Raw genomic sequence first — 19,029 nt, forward strand, 5'->3', positions numbered from 1 at the left:
TTTTATCTGATTGTCTACTTGACACTCTTATTTATCTGGTCAACCATTTATTTATTAAGCATAGAAAAAATATTTTGTCTTATGTGGCCTAAAGTATGTGTGTGTCATTTTCCATTTCAGAATCAAAAAAGAATGGCAGGTCAGAATACAACATGTTAAGCAACTGGAATGCTATATGAATGTGGAACATATTTTTTAAGCAAGTTCTTTCATTTGACACTTATTTTTTTCTGCTCCTTTGTCTCGTCTATGCTATAAGCAAAGCAAATGACCACATGTTGGGACAATATCACAATCCACTTATAAACTGATACCTGGCTAGATAACAAATACAGCATGGTAAACTAAACAGAGATGGAGACAGAGATTTAGAGGAGAGGCATGTTCTATACTTTGCACCACATTCTGAAAGGCTTTCTTGACTTCCAAGCCTTCAGGTGGGCTTGCTGGTACACAATCTGCAGCAGAGACTTCTCAATAGGATGGCATATTGGAGGAGCCAGATGCAAGCCAAGAGATCGAGTGACTCTTACTTTATCAACAAAATGATGTTTAACCTGAAAGTATTTCCTCAATATGAAAAAAGTGACATGCATGATTCCTATTATTTAAATTTCCGTTGAACAAAGAAATAATGTTTAAATACATCATGATGATGATTATGATGATGATGATGAAGATGATGACAGTGATGATGGCGATGAAGATGATGATGATGATAAATGGCTAATAGTAAGCATTTACGATGTGCCAGGTACTATGCTAAGTTCTTTGCATGCATTATATTATTTAATAGAACGAGGCATTGGAGTAGGTTGTGATTCTGTCTCCATTTTATAAGTGAGAAAATTGAGCCTTGAGCAAGGTATATATCTTACCTACATTTACTGCTAGTGAACAGCCCAGAACATTTATCCAGATCTGCCTAATTCCAAAACTCAAACTCCTCATTACAGGTTGAAGACAGAACCTTCTTTCCTCTCATTCTTTTGTTATCAATATTTTTATTTCATCATAATTTGAAAATAAAGAACTAAAAATATTGAGATTTATATCCAATGCTTTGATAATAATAGACATTTTATATTGCAGAGAAAAGCAAACCTTTTTAGATAATAGGTTACATCATTTAACTCTATCTTATCTCCTTTTCATTTATTTTTTCAACAATTAGTGTTATAAATTACTCAATTTATGAGGGACCTGAGTGGCTCAGTCAACTAAGCATCTGACTCTTGATTTTGGCTTAGGTCATGTTCCCAGTGTTGTGAGATCAAGTTCCCTGTCAGGCTCCACACTCTATGCAGAATCTTCTTGAGATTCTCTCTCTGCCTCTCTCTCTGCCCACCCCCCCCATGCACATACATGCTTTCTTGTTCTCAAACAAACAAATAAATAAATAAAATCTTAAAAAAAATAAATGCATAATTTATGGAACATTAAATTTCGATTAAGTGAAAGAATTGCTGTTGTATCAGTTTTACACATTTTTCCACTTCTATTATCATGTGTATTTCAAATTCATTTCCTAAGACATGATTTTTTTTCTCTTTTTAAATGATAAAACATTTCCACTACCCATCCCAAAATTTTATACTAGTTTGATGATAGTAACACATTTCCAAAACTAAACACAGGTTATATCTATCTATCACCTGTCATCTCTCTATCATCTATCTATCTATCATCTATCTGTCTACCTATCTATCATCATCTATCTATATCTATCAACTAACTAAAACTTGTAGGAAAATTGTACTACAAATAAACAAATAAATGAATGTACATTGAAGTAAAAAATGTATATTATTATTTTGATGTTCTAATAATAAGAGATCAGATCAAACCAATTTATTTTATACTTATTGACTGCTAGGGGTATTTTGATGACTGTAAAATTCAAAATATACGCTTGAGTAAAATTCAAAATATACCCTGAGGAAACTGCAAAAAAAAATAAAATAAACTTTTTTGGTGTGTGGGAGAGAAACAACTTTAAAGTAAAATTGCTTTACTAAACCTGCTTTGGGATTTAGAATATTCTAGTAAATATGGGAATTTTAAAGGAACAGAACACTTTCAACTCAGTATCTTGAATGTGACATCTTTTCTCTTTTAAGTAGCTCTGTTGATTTTCAGAGATTAGTTCGTCCATTAGAACTGCATCATCTGGGACGCCTGGGTGGCTCAGTTGGTTAAGCGGCTGCCTTCGGCTCAGGTCATGGTCCCAGCGTCCTGGGATCGAGTCCCACATCAGGCTCCTTGCTCAGCGGGGAGCCTGCTTCTCCCTCTGCCTCTACCTACCACTCTGTCTGCCTGTGCTCATGCTCGCTCCCTCTCTCTCTTTCTAACAAATAAATAAATAAAATCTTAAAAAAAAAAAAAGAACTGCATTATCTTTTAAAATACAGGACATGTACTTAAAAGAGGCAGAGTATGTCACTTGAGAAGACATCTCAGTATATTTGTATCCGTTTTAACCTGTGCCACCTAACAAAACAGGCACAAAAATCAACACTTATTTCAATACCATTAGCAGCTCTAGCCCTTTGTGGTACCAAAGCACAAGAAGCATAAAGTAGGCAGTATAAACCTTCCTCAACTAACTTTCAAGGGGAGTATTTTGTGCATTTTTCATGCTATTTCTTTTCTCTTCCATGAGATTTTAGTGGACTAAAGTATGCCATGTATATAGACTTCATGATAAAATAGAGAGGCAGGAACTATGTGATTGAGGTAGTTGCCTGAAGAGATGAGGGACAAATCTTTCAGAGTGTATCATCTGAATGCAATTTAGCATAAAAAATAGAGGGACGCCTGGGTGGCTCAGTTGGTTAAGCGGCTGCCTTCAGCTCAGGTGATGATCCCAGGGTCCTGGGATCGAGTCCCACATCGGGCTCCTTGCTCGGCAGGGAGCCTGCTTCTCCCTGTGCCTCTGCCTGCCACTCTATCTGCTTGTGCTCACTCTCGCTCTCTCTCTCTCTCTGACAAATAAATAAATAAAAAATAAAATCTTTAAAAAAAAATAGAACTGTTTTGCTATAATCTTTTTAATAATACAAGGAGATTTATATTAGAAAAAGACTAAGAGGATTATTCATCTCAAACGGATTATTTATTTTCAAAATGAATATTTATAGAGATTCTGAATTAGGCATAATCTTTGCCTTTGTTTAAACACAATTAACAATATGCAAAATAAGGCAGTTCTTTTTAGAAAATATATGAGCATAAGTACTAATATTGGCAGTCATTTCAATATCTGCACAGTGAGTACATAAAATGAGGAATGACTAACCTGTTATACTCTTAATTAGTGAACACCTGTACACAATAAAAGCATGGCTGATTTATGAATGCATGAAAATCTAACCAGGCAATTAATGTTCAATTTAAAATTCACACTATTGAAAAAGTAGCAGAAAGAACAACTTGTACTAGGCAAATCACAAAAGCAGAAAAGTTAGATTTTCTGTGAATGAATTTTTTCCAACATATTTAGGCTACTTTATCTTTTATTATCTTGGTTGCTTAATTTTTATATAGAAATAATCTGAACATCTTTTGTAGAGCTATTCCCACTTAGTGTAGTAATAACCATTTGGTATTTTTTTCTCCCTTTTTAAAAAAAGGTCAGACCTGGTGTGTTTTAGAGAAAGAATCAAATCTTTCTGTAGTTTATTTTAATTATTGTAAGCTTTGTTCTATTTGTAAGAAGTCACAAATCACATTTTTTTGGTCCAATTCTATAACTATAATACAAAAGGGACAGTTAATTGTTAGTCTTCTATGTATATGTATCTCTCACCTGGGTACTGGTTGGGTAAGAGCATATGAAGGTAAAAAAGAAATGTTCTCTTCTACTCTTTCAATAAAAGCACACACCAGTGCCAGACACTGCTCTAGGTGCTAAGGACAGAACACTAAAAAATTAGATACAAATCCTCATTCTCAGTGCACTTATATTCTAATGATTATTGAGATTCATATGTTTTCATGGAGTGTAAAAATATTAAAATTTGATTTTCCCCTGCCTGTATCTGCGATATATCCCCCTTTCTCTATTTTCAGATTGTTTTCATCAATTTTTTTATAAATAAATATTTTTTAAAAATTTCTTTTCAGCGTAACAGAATTCATTGTTTTTGCAACACACCCAGTGCTCCATAAAATACACATCCTCCTTAATACTCACCACCTGGCTCCCCCAAACTCCCACCCCCCGCCCCGTCAAAACCCTCAGGTTGTTTTTCAGAGTCCATAGTCTCTCATGGTTCACCTCCCCTTCCAATTTCCCTCAACTCCCTTCTCCACTCCATCTCCCTATGTCCTCCATGTTATTTGTTATGCTCCACAAATAAGTGAAACCATATGATATTTGACTCTCTCTGCTTGATTTATTTCACTCAGCATAATCTCTTCCAGTCCCGTCCATGTTGCTACAAAAGTTGGGTATCCATCCTTTCTGATGGAGGCATAATACTCCATAGTGTATATGGACCACATCTTCCTTATCCATTCATCCGTTGAAGGGCATCTTGGTTCTTTCCACAGTTTGGCGACCGTGGCCGTTGCTGCTATAAACTTTGGGGTACAGATGGCCCTTCTTTTCACTACATCTGTATCTTTGGGGTCAATACCCAGTAGTGCAATTGCAGGGTCATAGGGAAGTTCTATTTTTAATTTCTTAAGGAATCTCCACACTGTTTTCCAAAGTGGCTGCACCAACTTGCATTCCCACCAACAGTGTAAGAGGGTTCCCCTTTCTCCACATCCTCTCCAACACACGTTGTTTCCTGTCTTGCTAATTTTGGCCATTCTAACTGGTGTAAGGTGGTATCTCAATGTGGTTTTAATTTGAATCTCCCTGATGGCTTGTGATGATGAACATTTTTTCATGTGTCTGATAGCCATTTGTATGTCTTCATTGGAGAAGTGTCTGTTCATATCTTCTGCCCATTTTTTGATATGATTATCTGTTTTGTGTGTGTTGAGTTTGAGAAGTTCTTTATAGATCCTGGATATCAACCTTTTGTCTGTACTGTCATTTGCAAGTATCTTCTCCCATTCCATGGGCTGCCTCTTTGTTTTGTTGACTGTTTTCATCAATATTATTGACGTTTGTGTTTGCCTAAGCAATTTAATACGCAATTTTATAAGGACATAAGAGATAAATTGCAGTAAAATTTTGTTTAAAGTAGTCAAAAAGTTTACCAAATTTTTTCCTTTCTTTTTTTCCAGATGCTGGGCAAGATATTTTAAAATATATTTTAATTTTATTTTATTAATTTAATTTAATTTTAAAGTTTAATTTTATTTTTTTTTCAGTGTTCCAAAGTTCATTGTTTATGCACCACACCCAGTGCTCCTCCTTAATACCTACCACTAGGCTCACCCAACCCCCCACCCCCCTCCTCTCTAAAACCCTCAGTTTGTTTCTCAGAGTCCACAGTCTCTCCTGATTTGTCTCCCCCTCTGATTTTGCCCAACTCACTTCTCTTCTCCATCTCCCAATGTTTTCCATGTTATTCCTTATGCTCCACAAGTAAGTGAAACCATATGATAATTAACTCTCTCTGCTTGACTTATTTCACTAAGCATAATCTCTTCCAGTCCTGCCTATGTAGATACAAAAGTTGGGTATTCAACATTTCTGAAGGAGGCATAATACTCTATTGTATAGATGGACCGTATCTTCTTTATCCATTTGTCTGTTGAAGGGCACCTTGGCTCTTTCCAGTTTGGTGACTGTGGCCAATGCTGCTATGAACATTGGGGTACCGGTGGCCTATCTTTTCACTACATCTGTATCTTTGGGGTAAATATCCAGTACTGCAATTGCAGGGTCATAGGGTAGCTCTATTTTTAATTTCTTAAGGAATCTCCACAATATTTTCCAAAGTGACTGCACCAACTTGCTTTCCCATGAACAGTGGAAGAGGGTTTCCCTTTTTCCACATCCCCTCCAACACTTGTTTCCCATCTTGTTGATTTTGGCCATTCTAACCAGTGTAAGGTGGTATCTCAATGTGGTTTTGATTTGAATCTCCCTAATGACTAATGATGATGAACATTAGTTCAATGTCTGTTAGCCATTTGTATTTCTTTGGAGAAGTGTCTGTTCATGTCTTCTGCCCATTTTTTGACATGATTATCTGTTTTGTGTGTGTTCAGTTTGAGTAGTTCTTCATAGATCTTGGATATCAGCCCTTTGTAGTGTCATTTTTGAATATCTTCTCCCATTCTGTGGGTTGCCTCTTTATTTTGTTGACTGTTTCCTTTGCTGTGCAGAAGCTTTTGATCTTGATGAAGTCCCAAAAGTTCACTTTCTCTTTTGTTTCCTTTGCTTTGGAGACATGTCTTGAATGAAGTTGCCGTAGCCAATGTCGAAGAGGTTTCTGCTTATGTTTTCCTCTAGGATTTTGATAGGTTCCTGCCTCACATTGAGGACTTTCATCCATTTTGAGTTTATCTTTTTGTATGGTGTAAGAGAATGGTCAAGTTTCATTCTTCTACACATAGCTGTCCAATTTTTCTAGCACCATTAATTGAAGAGACTGTCTTTTTTCCACTGTATATTTTCCCCTGCTTTGTCAAAGATTATTTTACCATAGAGTTGAGGGTCCATACCTGGGCTCGCTACTCTGTCCCATTGGTCTATGTGTCTGTTTTTGTGCCAGTACCATTCTGTCTTGTAGCTTTTTAGTAAAGCTTGAGATCAGGCAATGTAATGCCCCCAGCTTTGTTTTTCTTTTTCAACATTTCCTTAGCAATTCGGGGTCTCTTCTGATTCCATATAAATTTTAGGATTGTTTGTCCCAGCTCTTTGAAAATTCCTGGTGGAATTTTGATGGGGATGGCATTGAAAGTATAGATTGCTCTAGGCAGTACAGACATTTTAACAATGTTTATTCTTCCAATCCATTAGCATGGACTACTTTTCCATCTTTTTGTATCTTCAATTTCTTTCATGAGTTTTCTGTAGTTCTCGAGTATAGATCCTTTACCTCTTTGGTTAGATTTATTCCCAGGTACCTTATGGTTCTTGGTGCTATAGTAAATGGAATCTGTTCTCTCATTTCCCTTTCTATATTTTTATTGTTAGTGTATAAGAAAGCAAGTGATTTCTGTATATTGATTTGGTATCCTGCCACATTACTGAATTGCTGTATGAGTTCTAGTAGTTTGGGGGTGGAGTCTTGGGTTTTCCATATAAAGTATCTGGACGTCATCTGTGAAGAGAGAGTTTGACTTCTTCATTGCCAATTTGAATACCTTTTATCTCTTTTGTTGTCTGATTGCTGTTACTAGGACTTCTAGTGCTATGTTGAACAAGAGTAGTGAGAGTGGGCATCCTTGCGTGTGCCTGATCTCAAAGGGAAGACTGTTAGCTTTTCCCAATTGAGAATGATATTCACTGTTCGCTTTTCATAGATGGATTTTATGAAGTTGAGGAATGTTGCCTCTATCCCTATACGTTGAAGCGTTTTAATCAGGAACTGATGCTGTACTTGTCAATGCTTTTTCTGCATCAGTTGAGAGGACCATGTGGTTCTTCTCTCTTCTCTTATTGATTTGTTCTATCACATTGCTTGATATGCAAATGTTGAACCACCTTTGTATCACATGGATAAATCCCACCTGGTCATGGTGGATAATCTTTTTAATTTATTGTTGGATCCTATTAGCTAGACTCTTGTTGAGAATCCTGGCATCCATGTTCATCAAGGATATTGGTCTGAAATTTGACTTTGCCTGGTTTGGGGAGCAGGATAATTCTGGCTTCATAGAAAGAGTCTGGAAGTTTTCCTTCTGTTTCTATTTTTTGAAAGATCTTAAGGAGAATAGGTATTATTTCTTCTTTGAATGTTTGGTAGAATTCTCCAAGACTCCATCAGGTCCTGGGCTCTCATTTTTTGGGAGGTTTTTGATAACTGCTTCAATTTTGTTACCAGATATTGGTCTATTCAGGTTGTCAGTTTCTTCCTGATTCAGTTTTGGAAGTTTATAGGTTTCTAGGAATGCATCCATCTCATCTAGGTTGCTTAACTTATTGACATATAACTGTTGATAATAATTTCTGATGATTGTTCTATTTCCTGGTTTGCAGCTGTGATCTCTCCCCTTTCATTCATAATTTTATTAATTTGGGTCTTCTCTCTTCTTTTGGATTAGTTTGGCCAGTGGTTTATTGATCTTATTGATTCTTAAAAAAAAAAACAGTGTCTAGTTTCATAGCTTCTAGTTTCATTGATGTGTTCTACTGTATCTCTAGTTTCTACTTCATTGGTGTCTGTTCTAATCTTGATTATTTCCCTTCTTGTGCATGGGTTGGCTTAATTTGTTGATTTTCCATTTCTTTAAGGTATAAAGAGAGCTGGTGTATTCTGGATTTTTCAGTTTTTTTTGAAGGAGGCTTGAATGGCTATGTATTTCTCCCTTAGGACTGCCTTTGTTGCCCCATAGGTTTTGGACCAATTTGTCTTCATTCTCATTGGCTTCCATGAATTGTTTAAGTTCTTCTTTGATTTCCTGGTTGATCCAAACATTCTTAAGCAGGGTAATCTTTAGCTTCCAAGTGTTTGAATTCCTTCCAAGCTTTTCCTTGTAGTTGAGTTTCAGTTTCAAAGCATTGTGGTCTGAGAATATGCAGGGAACAATATTTTGGTATTGGTTGAGCCCTGTTTTTTGACCCAGTATGTGGTCTATTCTGGAGAAAGTTCCATATGCGCTCGAGAAGAATGAGTATTCTGTTGAGGGAGGAATGTTCTGTATATATCTGTGAGGTCCATCTGGTCCAATGTGTCATTCAATACTCTTGTTTCTTTATTGATTTTCTGCTTGGATAATCTGTCTATTATTGAGAGTGGTGTTGTATGGGTTGAGATCCCATACTATTAATGTATTCATATCACTATGACTCCTTATCTTGATTAACAGTTGTCTTATGTAGTTAGCTGCTCCCATATTGGGGGCATAAATATTTACAATTGTTAGATCTTCTTGGTGGATAGACCCTTTAAGAATGATGTAGTGTCCTTCTTTATCTCTGTCTACATTCTTTAGCCTAAAATCTATTTATCTGATATGAGAATCACTGCTCCAGCTTTCTTTTGAGGCCCATTGGCATGGAAGATGTTTCTCTGTCCCTTCATTTTCAGTCTGGATATATATTTAGGTTCCAAATTGGTCTCTTGTAGACAGCACATGGATGGTCCTATCATTTTTCCAATCTGTAACTCTGTGCCATTTTATGGGAGCATTTAGGCCATTCACATTGAGACTGATTATTGAAAGGTATGTTTTTCTTGACATCATGTTGCTTGTGAAGTCCTTGTTTCTATAGATTGTCTCTGTAAATTTCTATTCTATTTCACTCTTGGCTTCTTTCTTCTTTTATAGAACTCCTCCCCCCACCCCCCTAATATTTCTTGTAATGCTGGCTTGGTGGTCACATACTCCTTTAAACCTCGCTGGTCTTGGAATTTATTTATCTCTCCATCCATTTTGAATGTTCATCTTGCTGGATAAAGTATTCTTGGCTGCATGTTCTTCTCATTTAGTGCCCTGAATTCGTCTTTCCAGACCTTTCTGGCTTTCTAGGTTTCTGTGGACAGATCTGACATTATTATGATGGACCTTTCTCTGTACCTAAGGAATCTCTTCCCCCTAGCTTCCCTCCGAAGCTCTTGCCTAAAATTATGATTCGTCAGTTTCACAATCAAGTGCCTTGTGGTCCTTCTAGATTCACTGAACTTGGTGGAGTATTCTTTCTGCCCTAGGACATGAATACTGTTTCCATTCCCCAATTGGGAAAATTTTCATCCAGAATTTGTTCAGCTATATCTTCTAGTCATCTCTCTTTCCATTCCCTCAAGGATCCAATAATTCTGACATTGGAATATTTCATGGCATCTTTTATTTTCCTAATTCTGTTTTCATGGCTTCTAAGCTATTTCTTCCATGCCTCCTCCTGATTCCTTTTCTCTATCAGTTTGTCCTCTAGATCACTAATTCTATCTTTTGCTTTGGTTACCCTAGCTGGTAGCAAATTTAGATTAAATTGGATCTCACTAATAGCACTTTTAATTTCTTCCCAGGGGACTTTCACTTCTGCCCTAATCCAATTCCATGTTGATACTAATGGTTTTCTCCAACCTAGCCTTGTCTGGATAATTGTTACCCTGAATTCCCTTTCTGACATACTGTTTATGTTCATACCCAATAGCTCTGATGGACAGGACACAGTCTCTGTCTTTTTCCTCTGTTGGGTGTTCTTCCTCCTAGTTGTTTTGGTGAGAGGTGGTTGAGGGGATGTATAGCTGAATATAAAAATTACGATCCAGGCAAGGTGTACCCTGGAACACTTCAGAGCAATTGGAAGTCACCACCAAAAAGATATAAAAAATAAAAAAAAAGGGGAAAGAGAGAGAGCGAGAGAGAGAAAAAAAGAGAATACCCAGCCAGAATGAGCCACCAAAGTAAGATTTATAAGGTATACAAACAAAAATGGACAAACAAAAGACCAACAAAAGTAAATGACAAGGAAACAAAAAGAACTCAGCCAAAATGAACCCCAAGGATAAGATTCATATAATACCAGAACAAAAACAAATACACAGAAACACTGACAGAGGAAAAAGATGGGAGGATAGTTATAAATCCTCAATGTGGGAGAGGAAGGTTATTTTGATTCTTCCTGGGTGTGTCTTGATATTTTGTTAAAAGCCTCAACTTTCCAGAGATAAAGGGAGATTAAAACTGGTTTATATAGAGGGGTAGTATTGATTAGGGAAAGAGGATTACCTTGAAGCTTATATCTATATGTATATTAAAAAATAGAAAAGAAAAAGAAAACACAGGTATATATATGAAAAAAGTTCAAGTTAAAAGGTTATTATGGAATTTGTTGTATTTAACCTCTCATTGTAATGGTAAATAGGTTAAAAAAATTAAAAAGAATGAGAATAGTGAGAATGAATTAAAAATAAATGTTGTGTCTATGAAATATACAGCTTTTGGGGCAATACAGGGGACTTAATATCTTCTTTTCCCCTGATGTTGGGGTTTTACAATTTTATGGGGACCCTAGGTGGTTGACCTCTCATTCTTTTGGCTTGTTTTCTTGGGGAGGACCTGCTGCATTGTTTTTCAGTCAGTCTTGCTTGGGTTGAGTCCTCCTCCCCCTGTCAAAGGGCTGGGCTCTGTGGAAACCAATCTTTTAGCCTTTTGTTCTCTGAAGGTTTTTGCTCTTTGGTGGCTTTTTTCAGCTTTTCAGAGGTTTAGTGGAAAGCAAACTGCAGCCAGACCTCCATCTCGGAGAGAAGCCTCAGTCTGCTACCCTCTGGGTGGTCCAGAACACACAGACTCCCTCTTTGCAAACACCGCTGAACCGTGCAGCCTCCCACAGGTAGTGCATGTCCCCAGCCACCATCTCAGGGTCACCTGAAGTGCCCACTTGTCTCTACACCCAAGTGTCACTAAAACTGTGAGTGGTATTGGTTCAGGGGGGCTGCTTCTGGTGGCTGCCTTTACTGGGACTGCTGTCTGGGGCCCAGACCTCGCAGTTGCACAGGTCGCCGCTGAGGGATCCCAACCAGAGATCATGCTGATTCCTTCAGGCCTGGGCTGGGAGCATCCAGACCCACAGCTGGTCCTAGAGATCACTGGCTAGAACCCAAACAGAGCTTTTTCAGGCACGGGTGGGGAGTGGGTCAGACCCTGGTATCACAGTGCTCGCAAGAGGGTGAAAGGCTGTAGTTCTAGAGAGCACAGGCTGGCACCCACACCAGACTCCCTCTTGCTGGGGCAGGAGTGCACCCAGCCAAGTGGTGATGAAGCCCCACAACCTCAGGGGCTCAGGGACCAGGAACTGGAGGCTCCACTGCACTCTCTCCAGCATGGGTGGGTGCCTGCCGTGACTGCCCTTGGTCCATGGCTTAGACCATGCCCATGACCGTCTGATTCCATCAGTTGCCCCTTAAGATCTTTTGCTCTTTTTGAGTGCTTTTAACCAGACTCCTAGTTAATACTGGTTCCCAATCACAGGACACTCTCATATTGGGGGTATTACTTTCCAGTGGGTCACTTCTGGTGGCTTCCTCCCCTTCTGTTTATTCTGTGATATCTGTCCAAGTATTCCCACTCTGCTTTACCTCTCCACTTGTGTCTTCTGCCCCTGTAGAGATCCAGAAGTGTATAATCCTACATCTCAGGCTGATTTCATAGGTGTTCAAAGTGTTCTGGTAGATAATTAGCTCATTTTAGGGGACTGGTTGAAACAGGATCTCCTACTTCTCTGCTATCTTTTCAATAAAGCTGCTAATTCTCTTATGTGACTACTAGAAACATTTTAGAGATTCTTAATTCCAAAAGGCCAGAAGGTTGCTGTGTCTTCCTTCAGGAACGAGATGGATATTTATTGTAATCATAGATGTAAAGCAGTAGGCAAGTTAAGATGATGTTTGCTTTGGCTGAATATCATTTATGCCAGGTCCATGGTGAAGGTCAATATAAAGGGTTTTAAGGAAGTACACTAAATTATAGCTAATTGTTACCACTGGAGAAAAAGAGGGTGGTCTTATCTATTCTAAATTTTATGGAATTTTTATATTGAATGAGTATATAATCAGAAAAAGAAACTAACTGCATCAATTTCATGGTAACTTGAAGATGAATACTAGGGTTGGGAGGAAATTGAAGAATCTAAATGCACATGTGGAAACAAGGAGCAAAAGATCTGAAAACAAAGTGAAAGAATTATTTTAAAGGAAATAATTTTATAATGTCCAGGTAAATGAATGAGCAAAAATTATACTAAATAAAGAAAACAACCATGGTTAATTCAACTTGCTTTCAAAGTGATTAGAGGCATGCCAAATTGAATTCTGACTCTCCAAAATTCTTACCTGCTTCATTTGTGCGGATCATTCGAGATGGGGTGCTTGGATCTCCAGTCCCAATTGGATTGGTGGCTACCACTCTAAATTCATATTCCACCCAAGGGTTAAGGTCCACTGCCATAGCTGACTCCATGTCCCCTGTTATAATTTCTGGGACTATGGAGGGGAAAGAGATTTCATGGCATTAGGAGGATTCAGAAATAGTTACAAATGACAATCAAGGATATCATAGATACTAACAGAATCAGCAGGTCCATGCATAACTCCTTATTATGCATGGTCATTGTGTCACCTCTGGTCTCATTAGTAAAATGAAAATCAATCTTCAGGAAATAAGCACTTGCACATGTTAAAGATTGTTGTAGTTGACTAGAATTCTTTCATCTCACCTTAATACATAAATTGCTATAACAAAACTTGCCATTATGTACCCTAAAATCATTTTGTCAACTCCTCAGCCTCAAATAAGAAAGAAACTAAGTGTTATAATTTAAGCAAACAGTTCTTAAATTTCTAGGGAATTTTCTTGAGCAATTTGCCTCTTGCAGTTCTGGCAAACATGCTTGGCCACTTGGCAGTTCAAAGCAGTGGATTAAGAATACACCTCTTTAATTAAAAAAAAAAAATCCAGTTTGTGCATTCTAAGTGGAAGCTTTGCAGCTTTTCTTGGAGTGACTTTTGTACAATATTTTGATTTTATTAAGGCATAAAATTGTCAATGCAATTATTACAGAGAAAAATACTTGTTACATAGTATATATATTCTAATTGAGACTGATTTTCTTGTTTACTCATCTCTGCTGTCTAGGAAATATTTCTGGAAGAACATTTGCTACATGGGTGATAATAGGGAAAAGGGAGAACCTTCCTTATGATGTGCACAGATCCTCGAGATCTATGTCAGTCCTAGATTTTTGTTTAAGCATGGTAAGATGGGGGAGGCTTTTGATTTGATGACTCAGTGCAGTTTTACTATGACAAGATGGAATTAAATGCATTTGGATTTTACATGAAAATTTCTTTTGAAACGTGTCAAGAGAATGTTACCAACTAATCAGTCCATGAAAGGTAAATGATCAGAGCATAGGCAGTGTGGGCTGCCTGACAAATCTCTTAGCACCAAAAAGCTGATTTTTTTTTTCCAGCAGTGAAATCAGACCCGGGGGCAATAGTCTGTCTCTTCTTGCTGCACTGGCAACTGAGCAATATCGTTGGAGTCTAAGAGATAGAGGGAGAAAGGCCACCACCCAGTCTATAGCTTGGTGAAATGCTGAGTTGTGCTTGCCAAACATAAATGTAGAAGAAGAGTTCCCCAGACACTTAGCCCTCTCTAGCCCCTAACCTACATTTTATCATCAATACTTGTTTTGGTCCACCAAAGAAGTACCTCACTGCTTAATTTACATCTGTTTGTCAGTCAACTCAAACAACTCCAGACATCTAGGTCATCCCTCAACCCTTTAATTCTAATCCTGATTGAATTCTGCACATTTCCTTTTCTGCCCTAGTTCCCATCCTTCCCTACTCTGTGAAATCTTTTACTGTGACCTCTGGAATTCATTATCCAGTATTAGCAAAATCCCCTGTATCCTATTTTCTTCTTGAACTTTCTTCCAATGTTTACTTTAATAGAAACCTGAATCTTCTATGAGGAAATGTTTTGCCTCTTAAGAGGTGACTCTCTTAAGATATTGTAGAGAAGGGTAACAGTCTATCTGGGCTGTGTACACCCCCTCCTGTGTCTCTAATGGAATTTTCACATTAGCATAAAAGCATGCAGGTACCCCCTCCCCCTCCAAAAAAACAAAACACAACAAAACAAAACAAAACTCTAAAAATTTCCTCTCCTTTGGTTTTCATCCAGTTTCTATGTAAAATATCTTGAGTGCTGTTTGTGCTATTATTTGTTGTCTCTACTTTTCTTCCATTTCCTCTTGAACTCACTCCAAACATAAAAGTAGGAAGAAGAGATTCTATCTTTTAGGCTCTTACCTCCAGCATTCTACCATAACTACTCCTGTCAAGATTACCAATGTTCTTTATTAATAAAACCCTATAGTTAAGTCTCTGTTCCTCATTTTTCTTGACCTAAAATCATTATTTGACATAATCATTCTCTTTTTTTTGAAATACTTTTTAAAACTTAATTTTCTCTGACCTATGTCTTATCAATCTCTATTGCTGGTTTCTTTTCATCTTCCAGATGCACCCAGTTCTACTAACTCTTTGGTGATCTTATCTAGTCTCATAGTTTAAAATACCATCTGTAGGTCATGACACCAGTATTTTCAGTCATGAACCTCTTCCCTGGTCTCCAAACTCATTTTTCCAATGGCGCATTAGACATTTCTATTTGGATAGGGTTCTCAACCTTAACTTCCACCCCCTATTTCTAAACTATTCCTTATTGGGTGAATGATAATTGTGTTCTTATGGATGTTATAGCCAAGATCTTGGGGTCATCATGGATCCCTTTCTTTTCCCTCTGTCTCAGTTCAACCCATAAGCAACTATAAAATTGATGATATCAAAATATGATTTCTTTTTTTTTTTAAGATTTTATTTATTTATTTGACAGACAGAGATCACAAGTAGGCAGAGAGGCAGGCAGAGAGAGAGGAGGAACAGGCTCCCCTCGGAGCAGAGAGCCCGATGTGGGGCTCGATCCCAGGACCCTGGGATCACGACCTGAGCCAAAGGCAGAGGCTTTAACCCACTGAGCCACCCAGGCACCCCTCAAAATATGATTTCTTTACTTCATTTTGCAACAAAATTTCTTAAGAGAGTCATCTATATTTTCTTCTCTCTTTTTTGAAAAATTGAATTAATATACAGTGATATATTAGTTTTAGGTATACAATATAATGATTCAAAAATTTTATGCATTACTCAGTGCTCATCAAGATAAGTGTAGTCTTGATTTCCTTTATCTTTTTACTCTCCCCCCCCCCCTCAGCACAACTATTTCCCCTCTGGCAACCATCAGTTTATTCTCAGTATTTAAGTGTCTGTTTTTTTTTTTTTTTTTTAATCTCCTTTTTTATGTTTGTTTTGTTTCTTAAATTCCACATATAAGTGAAATCATATAGTCTTTGTCTTTCTCTGACTAACTTACTTCACTTAGCATTATACTCTCTAGGTCCATCTGTGTTGTTGTAAATATCAAGGTCTCATTCTTTCTTATGGCTTTTTTAATTCTATTGTTTATATGTAGCATATCTTCTTTATCCAATCATCTATTAATGGACACTTTGGTTGCTTCCCTGTCTTGCCTATTATAAATAATGCTGCAATAAATACATGTATCTTTTCAAATTAGTGTTTTATTTTCCTTTGGGTAGATAGCTAGTAGTGGAATTTCTCATTCATATGGTGATTCTATTTTTAACTTTTTGAGGAACCTCCATACTGTTTTCCACAGTGGCACCATTGTATTCCAATGTATTCCTACCAACAGTGCACAAAGCTTCATTTTTCTCTACATCATTGCCAACACTTGTTATTGCTTGTTTACTGGATACTAACCATTTTGACAGGTGTTTATCTCCCTGTGGTTTTGATTTGTATTTCCCTGAATGATTAGTGATATTGAACATCTTTCCATGTGACTGTTGATCATCTGTATATCTTCTTTGGAAAAATGCCTATTCTAGTCCTTTGTCCATTTTATTTATTTATTTATTTAAAGATTTTATTTATTTATTTGACAGAGATCACAAGTAGGCAGACAGGCAGGCAGAGAGAGAGAGCAGAAGAAGCAGGCTCCTCGATGAGCAGTGGGCCCAATTCAGGGGCTCGATCCCAGGACCCTGGGATCATGACCTGAGCTGAAGGCAGAGGCTTTAACCCACTGAGCCACCCAGGTGCCCCAAGTCCTTTGCACATTTTAAAATCAGACTATTGGGGTTTTTTGGTGTTGAGTTGTTCTTTATATATTTTGGGTATTGACTCCTTACCAGATAAATCATTTACAAATATCTTCTCCCATTTAGTAGATTGTATTTTTGTTTTGTAAATGTTTCCTTCACTGTGCAAAAGCTTTTTATTTTGGTGCAATCCCAATAGGTCTAATTTTTGCTATTGTTTTCCTTACCTTTGGAGGACAGATCTAGAAGAAGTGTGTGGCTGTGGCTGTGTCAAAAGAAATGACTGCTTATGTTTTCTTTTAGGAATTTTATGATTTCAAATCTCACATTTAGGCCTTTAATCTATTTTGAGTTTATTTTTGCGTATAGAGTAAGAAAGTAGTGCAGTTTTAACCTTTTGCATATAGTTACCCACTTTCTCCAGCACCACTTATTGAAGAGACTGTCTTTTCCCCATTGAATATTCTTGCCTCCTTTGTTGTAGAATAATTGACTATATATGTATGGAATTTATTTTTGGGTTCTCTATTATGTTTGATTGTTCTGTGTCTATTTCTACACCAATACCATGCTGTTTTACTACAGCTTTGCAGTATATATTGGAATCTAGGAATGTGATACCTCCAGCTTTGCTCTTCTTTTTTTTTTTTTCTTTTTCCTCAAGATTGCTTTGGCTATTCAGGGTCTTGTTACATAAAAATTTTAGTATTATTTGTTCCACTTCTGTGAAAAATGCTACTGATATTTTTGATAAGGATTACCTGAAGTCTGTAGATTGCTTTGGATATATGGACATTATAACAAAATCTGTTCTTCCAATCCATGAGCAAGAATATCTTTTTATTTGTTGGGTCATCTTTAATTTCTTTCATCAGTGTTTTATAGTTTTCAATGTATAGGTCTCTCACCTCCTTGGATATCTTTATTTCTAGGTATTTTATTAATTTTGATGTAACTATAAAGGGAATTATTTTCTTAATTTCTCTTTCTGCTACTTCGTTACCAACACAGAAATGCAACAGTTTCTGTATATTAATTTTATGTCCTGTGACTTCATTGAATTAATTTATGGTCCTAGGTTGTTTGTTTATTTGTTTGTGGAGTCTTCAGTGTTTTCTCTATATAATATCATGTTATCTGCAAATAGTGAATTTTACTTCTGTCTTACCAATTTGGTTGGCTTTTGTTAATTTTTCTTGTCTGATTGCTTTGGCTAGGAATTCCAGTACTGTGATAAATAAAAGTGGTGGAAGTGGACATCCTTGTCTTGGTTCCTAATCTTAGAGAAAGGCTCCCAGTTTTCATTATTAGGTATGATGTTAGTTGTGGGTTTTTCATACATGGGCTTTATTATGTTGAAGTGTGGTCTTTCTATACCTGCCTGTTGTGTTTTTACCATGAATGGATGTTGTGCTTTGTCAAAATCCTTTTCTGCATCTATTGAAGATGATCATAGGATTTTTATTCTTTCTCTTGTTAATGTGATATATCCCATTGCTTGATTTAAATATTGAACCACCTTACATCCCTGGGATGAATCCCACTTCATTGTGGTGAATGACCTCTTCCGTCTTGAATCCATTCTGGTGAGATCTTAGTTATTATTTTACTAAAGTTACTGTTGTCAAGGCAACCAATGACCTCTATGCTGCTAAGATTGAAGATTAATTCTCAATCCTCATCAGACTTCATATATCAGTAACATTTGACACAGTTAATTATTTCCTCTTCCATGATTAATTTTATTCTTTCTTCTTCCAGGATATAATGTTGTCTTGGCTTTCTTTTTTAACTAAATTGCTAGTTATCCTCTGTATCCTTTGTATTTTTCCTCTTCTCCAGTTTCTTGCTATCGGAATGCTCCAAGTTCAATACTCTTCTCTTCTCTTCTTTGCATTCATATCCTTGGAGATGACATGCAGTCTTATTGTTTTAAATGAAATTTATATGCCAATAAATTTCCAATTTATATCTTTATTCTAAGCCTCTCAAACTCCATCCTCCTATATCCAGTTGCCTATCTGCTATCCTTAGAGGCCCCATCTCCAAATACAGTTACATTGGGGGTTAGATCTTCAACATAAAAACTTTGGACACAATTTGCACACAATTCAGTCCATATCAAGCAGGTTGCAATTTTAAATAGAGTCAGGATAAGTCTTATTAGGAACACACATTTGAGTGAATTTTTAAAAGAGATATGGATTTAGTTATGCCAATATCTAGGGGAAACCATGTCAGATAAAAGGAAAACTTGTACA

The 19,029-nt window shown here is 36.9% G+C and overlaps 1 protein-coding gene across 1 annotated transcript in view; it reads right to left on the bottom strand.

The window, feature by feature from the left end:
- Positions 1 to 19,029, bottom strand: part of CNTN5 (contactin 5) — a 1,378,753-nt gene that overhangs the window by 70,987 nt on the left and 1,288,737 nt on the right. The window contains exon 19 of the mRNA XM_047692818.1: positions 12,909 to 13,058. Within this exon, the coding sequence (XP_047548774.1) occupies positions 12,909 to 13,058 (150 nt within the window). The remainder of the gene's footprint in view (positions 1 to 12,908; positions 13,059 to 19,029) is intronic.

The sequence above is a fragment of the Lutra lutra genome, chromosome 10, assembly GCF_902655055.1.
Source record: "Lutra lutra chromosome 10, mLutLut1.2, whole genome shotgun sequence".
Lineage (NCBI taxonomy): Eukaryota > Metazoa > Chordata > Mammalia > Carnivora > Mustelidae > Lutra > Lutra lutra.